The sequence below is a fragment of the Tyto alba genome, unplaced genomic scaffold (genome assembly GCF_018691265.1).
Source record: "Tyto alba isolate M040663 unplaced genomic scaffold, T.alba_DEE_v4.0 Super-Scaffold_8, whole genome shotgun sequence".
NCBI lineage: Eukaryota > Metazoa > Chordata > Aves > Strigiformes > Tytonidae > Tyto > Tyto alba.
The window spans coordinates 16895582-16917699 of NW_024881329.1; the positions used below are offsets into that span (position 1 = coordinate 16895582).

General features: G+C 39.2%; 1 protein-coding gene across 1 annotated transcript; it reads right to left on the reverse strand.

The window, feature by feature from the left end:
• Positions 1-11416: 11416 nt before the first annotated feature.
• On the reverse strand, positions 11417-21515 carry DHCR7 (7-dehydrocholesterol reductase). Its single transcript, XM_042784736.1, is given in 9 exon segments — positions 11417-12584; positions 12586-12714; positions 13294-13425; positions 14327-14531; positions 14995-15208; positions 15884-15974; positions 16712-16934; positions 17828-17931; positions 21386-21515. Coding segments are annotated over 8 exon segments (1428 nt in total). The 5' UTR covers positions 17926-17931; positions 21386-21515; the 3' UTR covers positions 11417-12248.
• Between the last annotated feature and the right edge of the window lie 603 nt (positions 21516-22118).

Sequence of the window (22118 nt, forward strand, 5' to 3'; positions counted from 1 at the left end):
CATTTATTATTAACACTTACTAACCACTACCCATGCACCGGTTAAAGCAGGGTGGGATAGATGGAGCAAGCAGGCTGTAATATAAAGCATGTACAGCGGGAGCAGAATAAGAGTTATTAGGACAATCTTAAATTCATGCTCTAATTTTCAAGGGTTTGATGTTGCAACCTTAAAAGCATTTGGCATGTCTTTGTATGTGGTTTACTGCAACAATTTTTAAGGGGGAGAAAAAGTATTTTCTTTCTTGTATAGACATAGCAAGACTCTCACCATTAGAGCAGTAGTTAACATTTCTGTCAAAAAAAAAAAAAAAAAAACCATTACACAGCAAACAGCCAAACCAAGCTGTTACCAGCTATGTTGAGAGAGCTGAAAATGCTAGTTAGTTAACACTGTGGGCTGGTGTCAGCTGCAAGATGCCTCTGTTCCTTCCTTCCTCCTTGATCCATGGAACATCTCCAGCTCAGTGCAGTGTCAACTGATGGAGATCGGTCTACGGAAAAGTGGAGAATGCTGGAACCTTAGAGCTAGAGTGGCAATCAAAATGCTTTACAACCATGAAAACGGCTTTGGTTTTTTATGACTGTCACTAGCACCATGTACTTTATATAAACTTAAGATGAGATTTTTCAATCATTTTAAATACGTAAGCTGTTTATGAGGTAGGTAAACATTGCTCAGAGCACTTACATACTTTATTTGCTTTTCCTGCCCTTTTTACCATTTGATCTCTCTCTCAGACTCCATCCTTCCACCCTCCTTGTTTTTTTTTTTTTTTTTTTCAGTTCTAATCCCTCTCTCATCCGTGCTTGTCTGTAAGGACAGACAGCTACATTGGGATCTACAATACAGGCTGAAAGAAAGGCTCAGAAAACCACGTTCCAGGAATTCCAGTGCTCCTGAGCACGCTACAGCTGTATGGTAAGCTATTCCCCATCAAACTGTTTTCATCAAGCACTGTAAGCTTACTTCCCTGGCCTGTGCTGAGCTCACTTTTGTGGGTGATGCACCCATGCCTGTAACTGCCATCACTCTCCTTCCACCACCCTGTGAAGATATAAGTTGAGCACCTCTTACTCATGCTGTGCATTTAGGGCTGGAATATCCTGAACTGCATAGTTTAGGCCCCCAAGCTGACAGAAGGAACAAAAATACGCATTTTTTCCATGCTCAGAGAAAAGATGGCTAGATGATTTTATAGTCTTTTTATTTCTAAATTCTTATTAATCTTAGAGTGTTAAAAAAAAAAATAGGATTTAAAAAACTACCTGCCATGGAACATGTTCAAATCACCCAAGCAATAACAACTGTTACTTCTTGCTGTTAAAATCAGCTGAAACTGCAAGTGTTACTACTTGTTCAGTTAAAGCTAGTACCTTAAGGAAGCAGTTGTGAATACTGTGGGCATCTGCTGTCCTCTGTGGTGACCAAGAAGTGGGTGAAAAACAGAAACCTAATGCAAACAAAACTAAGAGTGTTCCTTCACGAGAATATTTGGAATGAGTCCAGAAAAAAGAATAATTCTGAACATGGCTAGTAGAGGATGCTCACAGTGCATTAGGAAAAATTGCTTTATTCCAATTAAGCAACTATTTGCTTTCCCAACATTATTGTGGAAGAACAAATGTGGTTACTGATAGTCCGCAAGTTTGGCTAGCAATCAAGATGATGCAGAATGAATGCAAAATCAGATTCCAATTGACAGGTTAATACAGGTTTTCCTTACATATGCAGAACTGCTACATAAATAGATATTAAAGCAGCTCTAGTTAATAAAATATTGAGAGCTTTAATTTGGCTCAGTGTCACAAGATGTTTTATATGATTTGAATACAGAAATCACACTGGGGAATCTTATGAAGAAACACTCGTGTTAATTTTAAAACACCACAAAAAAATTGGGTAGGCATTTTGCTACCTGTGTACGTAATGGATCCCAAGAAATGCAGAAACACAAAAATAAAACTGAAGAAGAGTCTGCCTTTTCCTATTTCAGAGTTTGGCATACAAGAAGTTACAATTTGTTACAAAGAAATTAGTTTGATACAGATTTTCTGCATTATCTGAGACTATTCACAAACCTTAAATCACTTGATACGATGTTGTGTGACAGTATGACATTTGGTACCAATAATTACAGGTGTATGCGGGCAGTTTTCAACTTAGTCTCTTTTAATCTTTGCTACCCGTGGATCTCACCGCTAGAGTCATTTCTGATATTAAAAAAACCCAAACCTTTCCAGAAATAGGAAAAAAAAAAATCAAGGCTTTCCTTCCACTACATCTACAGCTGTGCTGACAAAAGAAGCCCTATTTGATATTGCTGAAACCTAGAGCAAAGCTCCTAGCAGAAGGCAAGATCTGGTGCTCAGATAAGAGATTTCCATTTTAAACTGCATGCTATATTTATTCTATTTGTGGGTTTTGGAACATATAGGTGTTACTGATTTTTTTTTTTTTTTTTTTAATAATCAGCCACTATTATCTCACAGCATACAGTGACAAACTAAGTTTAGACAAACTCTTTGCAGAACTATTTGTGGACAATAAATTGAGGCATAACTGAACAGTTAAATATTTTTCTGTGCTTTGCTGTGCTATTAATGCTGCACTGTTAACACATCTAATTTATTTACACTCTCTGAGTAAATTTGCTTGAAGTACTTAGGTGGTTGCATGATTAAGAGCAACTTCTACTCCTTTACAGTCCTTAAGAGACTAAAAGACTTGGACTAAGTGCATTGTTATCAGAAATCCTAAAACAATCATTCTCCATCCCAAACAGCCTTTTCCAATTGACTGTGCTTGTGATGAGTGTCATTTTGATTAGGTAACAGTAAAGAGATACTTTGGTATTTAGCAACTTTCAAATAGCATTTTGCATTCACTTTACTGGATAAATGACAGAGAAGCAAGTATTAAAAGAAGCCATTAAATGAGATCAAATTATATGAAAATTGCAATTTAAATAGTACCATGCTTTTTTATTATAGCAAAAACATTGTATTATGTGTTTTATATTTTCCCTTTTTGCTTTTAATACTCTTTTATGAAGCACAGGAAGTAGTAAAATTTTGCACATAAGTGTTTATCTTCTGAAGAAAAAATCAGAGGGCACAGATAGCATTCAGTTTATATCTAGAAGCCAATTCTGTATTGTGTATCTCCAAACAAAAAACCCAAACACCAAAACCCAAAATCTTTTTCTAATTCTACTGTACAAGGAGTTTTTATGGAGCCGCAGGAATAACACCACAGTCCTGCCATCACAAGGATCACTGTAATTCTACCTCCATTTACACCCCTAAAATAAAGCTATCAACTCTGTCTGTAACATTTTAATATAATGCATTGTATCTGTCCTCAGAATAATTCAGATTGCTTTTCTACATTATTTGTGCACAGCCACTCACAGCCAGAGGTGGTACAGGGGCACTGTGGTAAAAGACAACCAATGTACTTAAGTCTCTGAGTTCCCAGAGGAAAAATAAGTCCATGAACATTCGCCAAGAGTTCTGCATTGCCACTTGTCAAATAACTACCAGCTATGTGCAAAGGTACAGATTGCCTCTGCACAGGATTCGGAGGCAGATTTCTAAACTTAGACAAAAAGCCAGAATGCCATAGCCCCAAGAAAAGTACAGTTTGGAGATGCTTATGCATGAAGTTCAAATACTGTTATTTTATCCTCAAAATGTTTAGTAACTCTCTCCATCTAATGTAAACAAGAGCACCAAACAAAACCACTGATTTTGACTGAGCTGTTGTCTATAAGGCAGTTAAAAACAGGAGACACTCAGTGGCTCCCAACAAGTGAGAAAGAGACACACAAATAGTAAAAGTATTCAAGAAAACTAAATGTGTTGAATATTAGGTTGTGTGTACAACTTTCCCTATATTTCATAAACAAAACTAAGCACATACAGTACTGTGTGAGTTTTAACTAATAAAACCGTTATGTAGGAGAACTGATGTTTTTATGGTTAGGAAAGCCCTGATCTGATGAATGTTTTCAGCTACAAAGCAAGAGAACGCAGTGAGACAAGGCAATTTCTTTCCTATGCTCCGACAGATAAAAAACAGAGACAGTGTCGCCTACAGACTGAGGTCATCCCAGAACTATCAAGCTGCTGCCCACACGATGACAAATGGCACAGCTGGAACAGATGCTGGTATACGCTTCTTTCTTCCTCTTCATTTTTAGATTGTCAAGACTGTTAAGTTGCATTACAAATATGATCCTTTAGATAAATTAAAAAAAAAAAAAAAAAGTATTTTCCAACACAAAGCTGCTGGCATGAGGACAGACCAGTTATTTGAGAATGCAAGAGTTTTGCTTCAGAGCAGCCTTGCTTCCTTGTAGCTGACCATACTGGATCTTAAAAAAACAGGAGGAAATGTTTAGAGTGTATGCACAGTCTGCCTTTCACATCACCACAGTGAACCACTTAGTTTACCTCACTAGCTACAAAAAGCATAAAACCAGTGTAGCAACAGTCAGTTCAGCCTCATGAAACGATATAAATATCAGAAGAGACTTAGTGCATCATTGTTGGTCAGAGAAGCTTAGCTAATCCAAAAGAAGGAACTGCATAGTATAACTGAAGTCAGAATTTATTCTGTCACATCAGCTTAACTTTATGGGATAGAAATACATACATGTTTTGAAATGCCAGACTCTTAGGCTACTCAGCTCTGCTGGAAGCACTAACACAGTTAAACAGCTGAAACAAGAAAGCTAAACAGAAGCAAGTCTGTCTGGGGGATAAAAAATAAATAAATAAAATCAAAATTTATTTATCCCATACTCACAGTTGATTTTGCTGAATTGCCATGAGCTGTCTTCTTTTTAGATGCATTCCACATATTCATTTTTTCCTCTTTCTTCTCTTGGAGAGGAGGTAGCAGCAAGCATGCATTATACATTCAAAAGCTGACGCTTGTTTTGGCTGGAGGAAAAAGGGCAAAGAAAGAACATCCCTCTCCACTGACAGGAACTGAAATTTTTGCTAGTCAGTTTATAGCAGTATGAACCTTTCAGTTAAAACTGTGCAAGAGTTTTCCTACCGCTGATGTGTCTTTTTGTCAGCTGGACTTTTATACACTAGAACCCACAAAGCCTTCAGGTTATTACATACACTGAAATGCTTAAGAAACTATTTCATAAGCAAATGTAACTAATACTTAAGGAAATCACAAGAGGAGGCATCACTCCAATAACATAATTTTATGAGAAAACACTAAGAAATTAAGTATGTTAGAAGGAAGGGACATGTTAACATCTGATATCTGTCCTCAATGCTAGAGTATCCATTTCCTTTCTCTTACTCTCTGTCTCCAGGTAGTTACAGCACAGTTGCAAATCACTTGTTAGCCACCACAGCTGCCTCCCACACGCCCTGAGTACGCTCAGGACTGCCTGGTACACTCAGTGACTGCACTGGAGCCTTGCTTCTATTTCACTTGCAGGGGGAAAGGCTATTTGATACGCAACCTGCTGAGTTACAGAGAAAACCCACCACTAAGTGATCCTCAATAGTAACACCACCGTGCCAGCTGGAAAGCCAAACATTATGATAAAATATACTTTCCAGATACTGAGATAGTTACTTATTACCACCTTAAGAAAAAAGAATGGGCCCATTTCAACATATTCTGGGAGTTTATGATAGCCATTTGCTTGATATATTCATTTTTCAGCACAACTGAAATTCTGGCAAGGCTAGTGCCTTTTTCTTCAGAAGTGATCAGTCTTGCAGCACCACCGGCTGTAGACATGTGTTCCCCTCCACCAGTACATTTTTTTTCCTGCCTGCAGAGAGGTTTGTCTCTCTAGAGAGTGGTTAATTTTTTATACATAATAAAGCGATAAATTCTGACTTGAATTAACAAACTGCTTAATATGTACTTGGGTCACCTCTTTAAGGGCCTGATTCTCACTACACTGAAATTGATAGTAAGGTTTCTTTTTCAGTGATGAGAGATCAAGATGAATACATGTTTATAGACACTGATGAACTGGGACAAGTACTACTGCAGTGTGAAGCATATGTGAGAAACTATGAGCTAAGTATATTGTTTATTAAGACTTAAAGGTCGGATAACAAGAGAAGGGGAGATCGCTCATGGAATCATGTGTTGCTTGTGCACACATGGCCAACGCTGCAAATCACAAGATATTCCAAGAAAACAAACAGAAGAAAAACAACTCCATAAGGATATCATCGACCACCAGAAGGCAGAAAACGACCCCCTAACAACAGTTGGCACATGCGCAGAGTATCTCCACCACTCTAGACCCCAGCAACAGTTGAAACATAGTATCTTCACCACTCCATGAACGCAGGAGACAAAATATATAAAAAGGGACAGTTTGTTCTCCTCAGTACGGCAGTTGGTGGAGCACAGACTCCCCTGTCGTCCAGCGCTGGTTTTGCTCATATTCTACTTGCTATAATTAATAAAATTTTAATTGGATTACGACCCATTGTAGTCTCAATTTATAACACATATCACAGCATGAAAATCATAACCATGTCATATGAATTAGTTATTCTCTATTCCAATACCTTAGTAGCCTGCAAAAATATTCCGATGCCCTCTTGGGTTGTTTCTGTTCTGCTTCCTGGCATACTAAGTTTGCCTGGAAGTCAAAGAAGGACAGACTCAAGCTTAATAAATATACTTATTATACAAGTTTATTCTTATAACCAGGCTGTAAATATTTTAGATTTACAGTCCTTAAAACATCACCTTCCAAAGGCAGATTATTAACAGAAAAATTAGCTAATTTAAGTATAAAGCTTAAGATGAGTCCTGGAAGAATAAGTTATTTTCATTTGATTCTTTCAGTATTTCAATAGTAAAAGAATTGAAGGCCTTTTCATATTAGAGGAAATTTTTATTAATAATGCTAGCATATGGCATAAGAGTAAATTCAGCAATCAGAATTTTTAGTTCATATCAATGTCAAAATGAAATCCCAGTGTTTTGCAGTCATTGTAATCACAGTGGAATTACTTCATTTCATTTAGTCAGTCTCTTTGAATTTATAGTTGATGGCTAGTAAAATGCAAAAGGCAAGTTTAAGAGCGCTGATGTGAGGAACACTCTCTGTTGGTTGTCCTGAAAGCAGTTGCCTTGCTTTACTGTAACAGAAGCGGAAAAAACAGACCCGCTCTTCTCCCTAGGCACTGCACCTGCCTTAAATGTTTCCTCAAGCACTCCTGACTCCCAAAAAAAAAAAAAAAAGAGTACTAAACATTTTTATAGTCACAGTTGACAAGTTTTGTTCGTCTGCTAATTTAAGCTTTTCACATTTCAAGAGATATATATCTGTGAGGCATTAATGAGAAAGTCAGGGCAGAGATTAAAATGACTGATCTGCATTAATACATTTAAGATCTACAATTGTAGATTGACATTTTGCACAATATTGTGTTGTTTTACTATTTTTTAAAATCCAGGAATCACCAAACTGAATCAAATCGGGGTCTACTTAGTTCAATATCCTGCTTAAACAATGTAGTAGCCAATGATGAATTAATCATCTCTTCTCTATCTCTTTTGAACTGACAAAAGAAATTTGTTTAAACTCTTGGTCAGAAACTTTAATGTGACTAAGCTGAGTAACTCTTGCAACTCTTTTATTATTAGTTCATAACCTCGATTATATCCATATTTATCTGGATTGTCTAGATAAATACAATTAAAAAATGAAATTCTTAATTTCCAGTAGCTACAAGCTCTACACTGTAAACACACAAAAGATGTTTCATTTGATCATTTTGATTTTTGAAAAAGCATGGTGGATTTTTTCCCTTTTATATTTTTCCTGTCTGAACTAATCTCTTTCCAGTTTTCATTTCCTCTACTTCGAAAAGCTTTCCTGTGGTTTATTCTTGTAATCGTTCTCTGATCCTTCTACAGTACTTCACAGAGATGTGGCTCTTGTAAGATACACTTTTTTTTTGGTTGTTTTGATTTATATGGTGTTAAGATGATGAAAATATATATTTTAAATTACCTTGAATTGAAAATATGTTACATAATTAAGGGAAAAGATTTAAGACAAGCTTTGAATAGCATAATTAAACAAAATTAGTAGCTTTATTACCTGTCCAATTGCCATAAAGTAGATCCATATCTGTAATCTAAAGATTAAGAAAGAACTTGTTTTCCCTTTAGGGTTTTTAGGCTTTTTTTTTTTCCCCTATATGAATTGAAGCAGAAAAATATGCTATTTTATTTTTATTTTCAACTGCACATCACTTTTAACCTTCAAAGAAGGTAGTGCATTGTTTAAAATTACCAAGTAACGCAATGCAGCTATGGGTTAAGGTTAGCACATGATCAGAATTTAAGACTGGCGATTTCAAGCAAAAAATATTTTGTGGCTGCCACCATGAGGCAATGGCATGTACTTCTCTTGTCATTCATATTGTCTGAATAAAACTGCAACTGAGCAATCACATTTCATTATATTCTAAGCACAGCTCTTTGTACTAGTCACCAGGTTGCTCAAAGATACATATTTTGAAAAGGGAGTTTACCTATTTGGGAGGATGTTTAAAGCCTAAATGCATTAAGTATGCTACAGTCCACCACTGAATTATATCACCATTCTTGCAGGCTGGATGGGAATAAACTGAACTGTAGCTTTGCATCAAGAGTCACAAATGATGAACCGTCCTTATGCTGACAGGTAGAGCCCTGGTCTCAGAAATGCCATCGTATCACTATGCCACCTCCTGACAGGGGTTTTATATGTGGGAAGCATCCTCCCTCCCTATAGCTGATGGGAGAACCCCTCTCCCTACTCCGCCCCATCTGTAGCTTGAATACTGATGATCTATCATGTTAATGCACTAAGAGATTGTGATTTATTGTTTTTCTCCTTAGGTAGGTCTACGGCAGTCTGGAACTTGCTCAACCTGTTGTGCTCTGCTCAAGTAGGCATTTGCTACTTTTATTCCTACAATAATCCAACCAAACTATTTTGTTACTGCTCCAAGTAATCACCGGAAAGTTTTGGTCTATTTTCTCATTGGTTACAAATCAAGTTAAATAATAAGTTCCATTTTGCAAATATCAATAATTCTATATTTGAAATTCTCAGCATACTAGAGACGTACGTTCTAAAAACTTGATAGGTTATATTGACAGCATAGTATCAGTAAATACAAAGTTCATCTAACACATACACCTACAGATTCTCAGAAGAAAAAAATATTTATTTATGGTTTGCATTCTGGAAGAAACAAATTTATCAGCACTGCCATGCATACAACAAAATGTGACCCAGGCATTGCCTGACCTGATGAGCAAGTTGATAATCATTCAAATGATTAAGTTTTAAAGGGTGACATTAGTTGGACACGGCTTAGAGTACCGGTTACACATTGCTTATGTTAGGATGAAGCTTACAGAATAGATAAAAATATTTTTCATGCTTCTCCAAAAGTATTTTATTTATAAGAAATACAAACCTGAATGGAATTAGGACTTGCTTTTCCAGCCAGATGCAGACCCCTGAATGCCTAATGCTCTCGTTGATCACAATACTGCCCTTTTGCTTCAAATTTCCCCAGTTTTATTTTTAAAGTGCTGATATTTTTACTGGTCTTAAATAGGCAAGTTCTTCCACTAATCATCCAGAATTTATCAGTGAAAAGAAGTGATCATACTGTACCATGCAAGGCTACAATGATTGAGAATCCATATTATTTTGCAATATTTAAATAACCTTGACATTAACAGCAAGCTGTCAGTGCAATTTCTAAGGCTACATAAGAAAAGGATGCAAATATGAGGCCTTAGGGAAGCTGAGAAAAACTATCCAGTTAGTCCAGCAAAGCGAAGGGGAGCCTCAAGCAATGCAGTGCCAGCAACTGATGCGATCCAACAGTCACACAAGCCCACACCTCACTTTTCCCTCCTCTGCACTGAGTTCTCTCAAAGGAACCAGTTTATAAGCACTGCCCTTAGTGAACTGTTACGGTATCAGGCTACATATTTTCAGTAAAGGCAACTAGTATTGATTCCCCTCCCCGTCCTGCCTTCCAGTATTTGTATTAAAAGCCCTCTTCATTCATAGGTGTGTGAAGTTCAGATGTTCTAACTCAGCAATTCATCTATTGCCAGTGAGTGTGTCATTATTGTGGCCATCATTCCTCCTCCCAAGGCACCATTTTGAATCGGCTGCTACATCTAAAGAAGTTTATAGAAACAAACATGTTTAAAAGCATCATTTAACTGAGCCAGTCCACTTCCTACAAACGGCTGTTTCCAGACACAGCTGCAGCATTTTGTACTGGGTGCTACACAGAAGGGATTCTGCTTTTTACTTCCAATGGACAAGGAAATGGTGTTTCCCCCTCCAAACTGGGAATTCAAATGAAAGTAGGAGCTGTAGGAAGGTGAACTACAATGACCTTTGACATCCAGGATTTATACAAACTCTTGCTCTACTGTATTAATTATCCAAAATGCTAACAATCCTGAAAGCAACACACAAGCCTTAGGATACCTACCTACACGATCAAGAGCAGTGCAGAACTGTCAGACAGACAGAAAGATGGAACTGCAACCTTCAATATAACTGAAGCTATGAATACTTCTATGAAGTTTAGTACTGCCAATTGCATCATCAATTCAGTGGGCTTAAATATATAGATTTTAAGCAATATCTGGCAATGTTAAAGACATGAAGTTTGCAACAAGCCATTTGGTTACCAAACATGCTAACAGAGAGCTTTCTATTCCATGGGAATGCTTTGGGATCTGAGAGTGGAAAAGTCAGATATGGGTACTCCCAGCCCCATGAAAACACCGTTATTAACAACACTGCAATATACTGAAATTATTATCTGAAAAATGGTGATAAATAGTTATGAGGTCTACAGATAGTACTGGTGCTACAATCATATTTAGAACAACTTCCTCTAAGAAGGCATCTCTCTATACATGCTTGTACATCCAGCAGTAAAACAAAGCCAAATTATAAGATACACACGTTTTCTAGGTTCAGAGAGAACCTTTTTCTCCTGCCAAAACCATCCTTTCAGGGACTACAGCAACAAAACCAAAACAGATACTCACCAACACACCTCATTCAAATCCGCCATGAAGATGTGTTCAGCAGCTCCTACAAGAAACCAATTTACAGTTATCTACTTGTTGCAAAACTAACTATATATTTATGTGTAAAACCAAAAAAATATTGAACCTTTTAGCTTGAACATAACTACCAAGTTTATTCCAGAATGTCTAGTTAATAGTATGACCCCTCTTTATTTCTTTCTCCTTTATGGGTTCTTGAACCAGGTCTTGTAATTACACTCTTTGAGAGCTCTTTTGAACCGAGTAACTTTGAAAGGTAACTACATAACAATAAAATAAATAGCTGAACCGAAAATTAGCAGTATTTTTTATTTGTCTTGGAACCAAGGATTTATTTCTTAAATTGTTACAAATAAGATTTTATACAAATGATAGAGAATGAAGTTTTCTGTCCACACTAAAGAAATCACTGTATGTTCAGTATACCCACAAAGCAAGTTTAGTTTCAGTATCAAATAACACCCAATTAGTCATGCACCATATTCTCAGGTTCTGTCAACTAATCTAACTTTTGAGCTATATCAATTTATACCGGCTTTCCTAAGTATTTGTATTAGATTACAAAAGTTCCCACATACCAGTTTAGGATCAGGTTCACCAGCTCACTATTTCCCAAAGTTAACCTCTCGAAAAGCAACAAACATTAAAACCTCCTTTCAGGAGTTACTGACTGTAGGTTATGACTGTCATGAGCAAGCACATCATACAAATTGTTTCATAAAGAGATCACACAACTATTTTCCTTCTGTCAAGTCACTGAAAACTGGTTCCAGAACCCTGTTACTCTGAAGGGTAAGGCTTCCTCCCATCTTTGGGAGATTTCAGGAGTTTCAGTACATGTAACTTTCCTTCAATTCAAAGTTAACTTCTAGAGAGAATAAAAAAGTTCCACATAAGAGAGTCTTCTAAAACACAGGCCATTTCAGTGCCTCATTTTATTTACTTTAAATACAGTCTGCCTGCTTATTCCTTCAGTACAGCAAGGATTATTGTCCAGCCACTTTTTCTCCTTAAGAACAGTGTGAGTATCCTTCACAAAGTGTTTTTTTTAGTTTAGCCATGGGGATAAACTCTCTTCACTTTCAAAACCAGTTTATTTTCTCTTTCCCCTGGATTCTTTATTAGCCTTAAAATATTCCTGGTATGAGCCTATAAGGCACTGCAGCCGTGTAGCGCTTCCAGTCCTTGCCATATTTGCTGAAACAACGGTGTTCATCCCTAATGCAACGGTGGGTTAGCAGAATAGTCATATAAAAAATGTAGAAGTAAGGCAAGATGTGTTCAAACCCACAAGTCAGGCAATAGGCCAGAGAGCCCATCAAATCTCCTGTGTAGTTAAAATGGCGTGCCCACCCCCAGAATCCCGAGGTCATCAGTTTGCTGTAGTACTTGGTCCCATCCACAGACATGTAGGAGCACTCAATATACTCTGGTTTCTTCCCCCATATCTTGCAGTTGCCGTTTTGTCCGACGGAAGAGGTCCTTCTGGTGGTTGGTCATTCTGAAGATGTAGTAGCCGATGGTGCCCAATATCAAGATCCCTATGGCATTAGCTGTGCACAGCTGGACAGGGTGGTAAACTAAATACAAACCCTGTGGAGCAGAAGAGACAACCGGTGATTTACTTCCAATATATGCTCAGGATGCCAAATCCGTTGACGTACAGTGACCCAGAACAGATGAGTAGAAAGAATAGAAAAATCCACCCTACCAGTAAAACTGTGGAATATTTTCAGAAAACCGCATCCTACATTTTTTCTCCCTCTCTCTCCAAAAGTGTATTTCTTAGGTGGAATAATAACAAGAAAGAAGTTGCAAGGATGCAGACCAACCAGGACAGAAGTAAAAAACCCAAACCAACCAAAGAAACCACCAGAAGAAATCCTCAACATGCAGAAGTACAAAAGGGACTGAAAGGATTTAGAGAAAATATCCAGACACAACAGACAGTGACAGAAAAAGGCACAAAAGGGGAGGAGAAGAAATTATGTCAATTCCCTGGGATTACAGTAAACTTTTCTCTAAGTGAACTGTTAAAATGGATGTTGTAATGGTTACTCAGTATTCCAACTGTCTAGAAACAATTTAAGATACAAAGCATACTGATGGGGAGAATGTTTCTGAAGCGCTTATTTCCTCTTAGCACAAACACGTATCATACCACATTTTTACCTGCAAAGTATATAGGTAAGGCAACCAAACACAGTCTCCCCAGCCCAAATACCATCCAAAATGATCATGGCAGATATCAATGGTTTTCAAATACCAGGCTTCATTCCAGAAAAAGTCCAAAACATAAATACCCTGAAACAGAAGAGTTTCACATTAGTTAACATTAGATGCTGTTTAACAGCATCAGCCTAATTTTTGTGCTGTCTTGTGATAAGATCTCAACACTGACTTCTGCTTTTAACACTGCAAAACCAGGGCATTAAGAAGAACGTATCACACAAATGTACCACAATTACACAAATGTACCACATTTGTGTAGCTAAAGCAATAGCAAGTAACGTAAAGCAGTATCAACCAAGGTAACTAAGACAAGTGTGCTACTGCAAGGACGTAGACTTAGGAAGTATACTTGCATTTGACCACCCCTACCTCTCTTCAGCTTGAAGAGTTATAAACTCTATTCCCCCTCTCTGTAAGCTTTTATCATTAATGATTAAATCCAAAGTATTATCTGTACTTCTTACTTTGGGGTCTCTTCAGTAGAAAGCACAGCACCTGACTGGCTATTTTTAGGTATGGAGACATCTCTCGTTCTGCATATGTCACACACACAAAGTTAAAAAAAAAGGAAGTTAGGTACAGTGCTGCCCTCAGAAAAAACATCTGCCCAGTCTTATTGCAAGTAAAGCCACAGAATTTGTCACAGTTCTCTTTGGATTCAAGATCAGGCTATGCCTGTTTCCAGAACATAGGCTCAGAAAAGTATCCCTCAATTTAAGTTTACACTGTAATCTGCTGGTGCAGACATGACCATACTACTGGTGGCACTCCAAATGGATACAGCAGAGTATTTAATAGTGGCACTCTGAGTGAATATGAGTGCCCAAAGAAGCAAGTCCCAGCGCATCATCACTGAATGAGGTTGTTCAGGCCAGGAAAAATTGTGTAAATCCAATTGCAATGCAAGGAGTTTTTCTACTTTAATGATAGTTTATTTCTGAATTGATCTCTTATTTTCTTCCTCCACATTTACCTGAAGGACATTGACAAGGATCATTGAGTTGGTTACTTGACCATACAGCTCCTGTTGTTTAGCAGCATAGGAAAGGTTAATTAGAGTCCAGGCTACAATACCAGGGCGCCCGTTGAAGAACAGCTTGAAATCAAACCACTTCCCTATTCGAGGGTTAAATTCAATCCCCATCATGTAGTCATAAAAGAAGTTGCCAGTGAATTTGCTAGAAAGCAGAAGGAATTAGAAATGTACACAATTATACAAAAATACAGGTAATTACTATTCTGACTACACATTTCAGATTCACTTGATGTAATGATAATAAAAATCATTAAACCATATAATGTTGTGCAAGATAACACAAACATCCAACCAAAGCAGTACATGAGATAAATTTTAGCTTCAGAGGTACCCTAACACTAGCTTATTCTTGGTAACACTTTTCAACAGTCTAACCAGAACCTTCCATCCACAATACTTGTGACAAATAAGTACCCGTGACAGTGAGGCTGCCAGTCACATGACATGTAGCATGAAACAGAGGATGGTGCTAATGAAGCAAAGAACCAGTCATACACTGGCTTATCCATCTGTGCCAGTAAAATATATTGTCATTATTATTCTCTGCAGCATTCAGTTTGCATATCTGATTACCTAGTATTCTCTCACTCTTAAAAGCCACATACCAGTCTTTGGCATTGGTAGGGAAGAGGTAGCTTTTTATCATTGCAAATGTGGAAACTGCATATCCCAGGATATTGGCACACCACAGGAGAGGAATCCAGTTATCAAAAATGATGGTGGGTGAGAACCAATGGAAGTAGTAAGCATTTGCAAACCAAAGCACATGGGTAATAATCCAAGCCTGAAGTCCATTGATTTCATACTTATTCACTACACCTAAAATAAGAAGAAAAAAATTGAATGTTACTGACATTGCATTAGTGCAGCTTTTTATTGATTACTATGGATATGCATACAATATATAGAAGCTCAATCAAGTGCTCATGAAATGACCCCACACTTTTCACCCTCCCAATTACAAATCTTGTGGCACTTTTCTGAAAGTTTCATCGGACACCGCTGTAACCACCAGGATTTGTTAGGTTGAGTTTTTCTCTTCAGTCTCACTTCACAAAACAGTGAATTTGGAATTGCCCCTAAAATTACCAAGGTAACAAGTTACCCTTTGTCACACTTGGTTCACATCATGCATTTTGTTCAAGTCTCTTGTGTTAACATAGCTTCAGCAGGTGCAAATGCACTGACAAATACTAGCAGTAGTCCACTGCTGATTTTAAGTGGCAAAATTACCAATCTGTATTTTTCCATTGCTGGTATCATGCCTGCCATATCAATAGCTTTACTAATAGTAAGAGAAAGAAATTCTATCATTTATTCTAAAAGATTATGTGGATTGCTTTCATTTTTGTTTGAAGTAAACATATGAGGAAAGTGAAAACATTTATGTCCGCATTTACTCCAAATACATATGGTTATTAAAGACTGTAAGTACAGAAATGCTATAATTTTAGAAGACATTATGGTGTGCGTACATTCTAAGGAAGAACTTACCAACAGGGGTGACAGCACCTTCTTGTATACCTCCTACGTATCCAGGAAGAAATTTATGGCAGAAGTCAGGAATGAACACATACAAAAACACCTAGAAGAGAAAGGAGGTATTAACAGCAAAAACAGACAAGACAAAAACCCCCAAAGCCCTATCCCTTTCATATACAAACAAAATATAACACACAGCGTTTTCAGTTAAGTATTGGATAAGCAAATATGGTAAGATTTAGCTGTTGTGATTTTAGACTAGTAATACATCCAAGCAATTACACAGTTCTAAAAATATAATTCATGTATGGTTGTCACACTTGTCTAGTGCGGAGGCAGGACAGTTGGCAACTAGATTCAGGTCCTTACCCTTTTACTTTGAAGTTAATCTCTGTTATACATAAGTTGTTCTCCAATTCAGAAAAAAAAATAAGTAATTTGGTAAGTTTGAAGATATTTTACAAATGTAAACCATATTTCATGTCAGTGTTCTTCTACTGTCTGTCTATAGAAAATATCACCCCTTCTGCAGTGTTGGTTTGTGATACATTTATTATATATTTATTTAAAACCAATCAGTATTGTTGTTATATAGTTGCTTTTTCTTAAAAACCACATCATGGAATACATCACAAAAGGAGTATCACACAAGGAATATGCCCTACATAGTTATTTTTCAAGTGCATTAGCTTCATTTGGATTCCAAAAAGCCATGGAAAGTGAGAAACACCAAAGAGTAAAAGACAGTGTGACATTATATTATCCTTTGTGCAAAAGGATTAATCAAACAGGTGTTTGAAAAACCAGCCAGTACATCTAGATCATAACTCAATAATATACCTGGAAAGCGACCCAAAGCGTATACATGCCAGCAGCCCTATAGGTCAGTGTAGGAGTCTTGTTCCAGATGTCAGAGAGATGTTTATTCCCCGTGAGCAGATCAATGAGTGGATCAACCAGAGAGCACTGGTACTGATCACAGGACATTATGAAGTAATATACAATAAGTGGTGCAAACATGAGCAGGAAAAGGACGCTTGCCAGGGAAAACCAGTCCACCTCCCTGTAATCCAAAACAGAGCATATATTTTTTTTTTCCAGCTTTCAGTTAGAACAGTGGTTTAAGTCAGGCAATTCTTGCAGTGGACCTTCAAGACTAACTGGATGAAAACTGGAAGATGTTTTCAGGGCACATATATTTATTTGGATCAGATAGCTATAAAAAACTTAGCATGTTACATACTTTATCATAAAGTGTTATAAATCTATGCTAGTTCATCAGAGCAACAGAATGGGTATTATCTCCCCTCCAAAAAGCAGTTTATTAATACATCCTTCATATTTTTTCTGGCAATCATGGGTATAAGTGGTAGAGTATTCTGCTGGAAGTCATAACAGAATCACAAGAATACTACGCAAAGCTCAGAAACACAGAAGAGACAGGCTGTGGACAGCTATTAGTTGAACTTGCTCTACCACACACTGTAGTGGCAAACCATATAAATGCCCATGGCTGTTTCCAGCTGCAATACAGTACTCTACTAATACTTGCACAACAATAAGAACAGAGATGAGAGTCATAAATCTTGCTACAGGAGATGATGTCAGCTGGCAATAACATAGATGGATGACTGTTTTCCAAATCTCAAGATGTATTTTGTTCAGTCCTTGAAGGAACTACAAATTTTACTGATTTCTATGATTTGCTTTCCTTTTCTGAAAGGAGAACTGTGTTTTAAACCAAGCCATCTGGCAAGCTCTCCGTCTTAAAAATCCTAAAGAACTCTTCTTTGGCATCTGTTACTACAGCTCATTATCCATGAATTTTCAAGTGAAGGGCAATTTCACAACCTGTTATTAGCAGAGTGAAGTTTAAAAGGAATGTAGCATCTGTAAGAATAAGTATGAACCAATCTGAAATACAGTGACTAATTACGGTCCATCAGCTTCTCTCACCATGCTCTTCCCCACTGGACTCGAGATGTCTGAGTACCATTTTGGGTGCTTTTGTGTTTTCTTTCTTCAGAAGGTTTTTTTTCCTGGTGGGCTGCCATGATGTCCTGTATGGAAGAAAGTATTCATGGTATTACTCCAGCTGATTCTCAGTAATTCTTACAGTTCTACAGAAGAGTAACACAAATAAGAGTTATTAAAAACTGATATGTAGCCTTCTCATTACAAGAAATTTAGGGGAGGAGGGTAGGAAGGAAAAAAAATCCTTCCCAATTCCTTATGATCTTATATTCGACAAAACATAATCCAAACAGTGATGTCCAAGTAACCCATTAAATTGCTTGCTAACTGGAAATTTTTTTGAAGATATATTGTATAATATATGGTTTATTACTTACATGTCAGACACAAATGAAAAAAACTGTTTTACCACGTTCTTATAAACCTCTGAAAATAAAGCTCCATAACTAATTGCCTTTCTTAATTAGAGAAATTGCTACTGTTGTAACATGACCTGTACTAGACCCTGGCAAGTTATGGACTTTTTCCCAGACCTCTTGCTCTGTTTATGTTAGCTACATTACAGAAAACAAAACAACAGTTTATAATCCCATCTAAATGAAAAATCAGTGGGAAAAGAGAATGATTTATGAGGCAACACCTAGTTCTGCGTGTTGAATTTGCATTATAGCTTTCTTTTCCTTTGCCTAAATACTTCTTTTATTAAGGATCATCATCCCATAATCTGAACATTTGGTAATCCCCCCTCCAAAAAAATCCCAACAAAATATATTTTTCCCAAACTTTGTCTCATGGGATGATATAGACTCTAAAACATGTGGAGTGTTGTAGTTTGCTATTCAGCGGGTAATTGGTTAACAGTTGTTAGTTTTGCACCTTCTCAAGCTTTGATGTTTTAACTCAAACTGGAAACTAGCAATTATTTCCACTGCAACAGAAATCATAATACAACATGCTCTCAGTGCCCTGAGAACATTAACACAGGCCTTACTGTCCCAGCCTGGCCCAGGGCCTTCCCGAGCCTTGACCATGGGCTGGGATACTCATTTCCATCAATTCCTGCCCCAGTAATGCTCTAGGAGTGCTGGTCTCCAGCTCCACCAGAGCCCTGCCCTGCCTGGCCACGGGTCGCGTTAACCCCGGCACAGGCTGATGCCCTGGCCCAGCCTCATCCCCACGGCCCTGCCCGGCCATCCCGGGGCTGTGGGTGACTCTGGTTCCCCCCACACCGGGGCTGATGGCTCCCTGCCTGGCCTTGGCACGGCAGGCCATCAGGAGACCTGACCCTGACCTACAGACTAACTTCCCAACTTGACCTGCTTCATTGCCATAAACCTGCCTGGTTTTCTGGACTCTCGGTTGAACCCGGCCCTAATCTCTCCATCTACCCTGCTCACCCCACATAGGTCCTGTGGGACTGCCAGGCAAGCCCCTGCCCGCAGCCGTGCCATACCCACCGAGCTCCCTGCTCCTGGCCCCTGCAGGAGCAGCAGCCTCTCACTGCTCCCCGACACACTAAGAACAAGGAAGAGGCCTAGGTGCCAAAGTAAGAACATCTCAAACTGGATCAGCCCAGCCGCAAGGATAACGCGCCAACCACAGATTCAAAGTATCTACTATGTTACTCTGCAGAAATCTCCTCCACATACCAACTTTCAATTACAAGTGCTTATTTTGAGAAATAACATGTAAAGAAGTCTAATCACTCACCTTTGCCAAACTAGTCAGGCATAAATCCTAAACAATGAATGAAAGAAGATACATGGGTGGCATCAAGCTTATGTTATTTACTATTTCAATTATCCTAAGATTTGAGCCAGAAGTTTGCATGAATGAGAATAAAATGGCAGGACAGGAGGAGATCAGCTCTACCAAGGTTAGAGTGTGGGTGTGGGAATTCATTCCAGTTATTTGCATTGGTTTCGCTTTACAACAGTACTGCAAATTCTTAGAAAGAACAGTTAAAATACTAGGAAGAATTTTACCAAGATAGAAAGGCTCTTATTCAGGAATCATCAGAATTGGAAATATGTAGGTCAGATGAAAACGCCATTTAGTCCAACCTCACTTGCTTCTGCTGAGACCAAGGACAACTTAAACCAGGTTGCTCAGCACCTCGCTCAGTTAAGTTTTCAATATTTCCAAGGATTACACATGATTTGTCAGTCCTACTGAGAAAGAGGGCCTCTTTTTTAGAAGACCTAGAAGAAGAATCTTACATTGAGAACTGTCACAGGGTCTAGTTTTGGTTTAGGCTCTTAAGTTGCCAAATAGCCCAGCTACTTTGCAGAGCTCAGCGCACTAGATTTGAAAACTGCTTAGTCTGCTGAGCACTCAAAAAGCCAGTTTGCAGCTGGCAGCACCTGGGATTTTGTGCAAGACCCAGTCCCACATAGAGTTTATCATTAAATCTACCAGGCAGCACAGGCGCAGGATCATTATCCAATTACTAGAACTGGCAACTGGCTAGATGAGAAAGTCTGGCATTCAAGAGGTTGCATGTGGGATCCATGCTTCCCCCCTATTTAAAGACCAACAACTGCCACCAAATTTTGCCCATCTACAGAGTAATTTAAACAAGTGCCTGCTTGGGACTATTCCCCTAAACAAACACACCCCTGTCCAACAGACAGCTATGCTGGCAGTAACAACCTCTCATATTCAGAACTATACTCATGTCATGTGCTAACATTTCTGGACCAAGACTCCCACTGAAATCCTATTCCTATTAGTAACTATTTCAATTTCTATAAATGCAAGTTTTCTGTAACCCCACTAAACATGCCCCAAATATGGCTTTCCTAATCCCTTCATCCGCTTCTTAACATGAGTCTGAAGCAAAATTTACAATTAAAATTCTGCACAGGTAACTCCAGACTTGCACTCTTATTCTGAGCACAAACTTCAGGCCTTAATGATGAACTACTGCAATGCTGCTTACACTGTGTTAAAGGAATAATCATGCCAACCACCCCATACACTTGGAAACTGCCCCTTTGGTGCCTAAGCCACATTTTTAATGTACAATTCAGAGTAAAGTCCACATGAACTCCTTCAAGCAATAATAATACATGTGTTTGATGCTCTTCAACAGCATGCCTTGGACTTCTTGATCAACTAGAAATGGGGCAAAAAACCCCCACTTTTAGATTTTGTCCTGTAAAAATATGGCAGACCCCTCTTTTTGAATACATATATATTTTAAAGCACAATCCCTAAAGATGCCATATTCCGCATAACCCCGTGTTCCACACGAGGAGGTCAACACCTTCCCGTGCCCCCAGCCCTTCATGCAAGACACGGATACTTCGAGGAGTGTTAGCTGGAGGAACCGCAAATTAAAAACAACCTCCAGAATCGGGAGCACTCACCGAGCCGCCGCCGCCGCCGCAAACGCTCCCGGCCAACCCCGCTTCGCCCCGGAGCCACCCCGGCCAAGGCCAAGGCCCAACACGGCTCTCAGGGAAGCGCAGCCCCACAAACCCGAGCCCCCCGCGGGCCGGCCGGAGGCTGCCCGCTCCCCGGAGAAGGACAACTCACCGGGAGCCACTGGCCAACACCGCCCGCCCGTCCCGCCGCAGAACGACGGCACGAAGCAACTCGCCGGCCGCCGCCCGCGGTCCCGCTCGCCTCAGGGCGACGCCTCTCCGCCGCGCCCCCGCCCCGCCGCGCTGACCAATCACCGCCGCGCTCCGCTACTCTCGGCGCCACCGCATTGGCGGAGCGCGCTCAACCCATGGGCTGAGGAGCGGGGCCGGCGTGGCCTCGGCGGGGAGCGGCCGCAGGGTCCCTGCGCCCCTCCCGGTACCGGCGGCGGCGGTGGCAGCGCTAGCGGAGGCAGCACGGCTTGAGCCCGTGCAGGCACCGTCACGGACTTTTTACACAGAGAACATCCAATAAAGCAGGAGCGGTACGGACGGGGGCGGCCGCGGAAGGGTCGGTTCAGGCACCGCCCAGGAAGAAACCGCTAAAAAGAGCGAAGGTTGTGAAAGGAAGGGAACGGATGACCAAATGTTACAGCGTGATTGATAAAACGACCAAAGGAGGATTGTGAAAGAATGCCAGGAACTGATAAGGGAACTGGTAAAGAGCGACCCTGAAGAAGTAACACTGTGATTAAAACAAACCACGAGATAAGCGCGATGGATGGCACCATAAGGCCAGCAAACAGGGAAATAGCGATATAAACGCACAGGAATAAAAGCTCCTGATAAAACAAGGAGAGAACTACTTGAAGTATGAGTGCGCTTTCCTCATTAACATAGTGAAAACT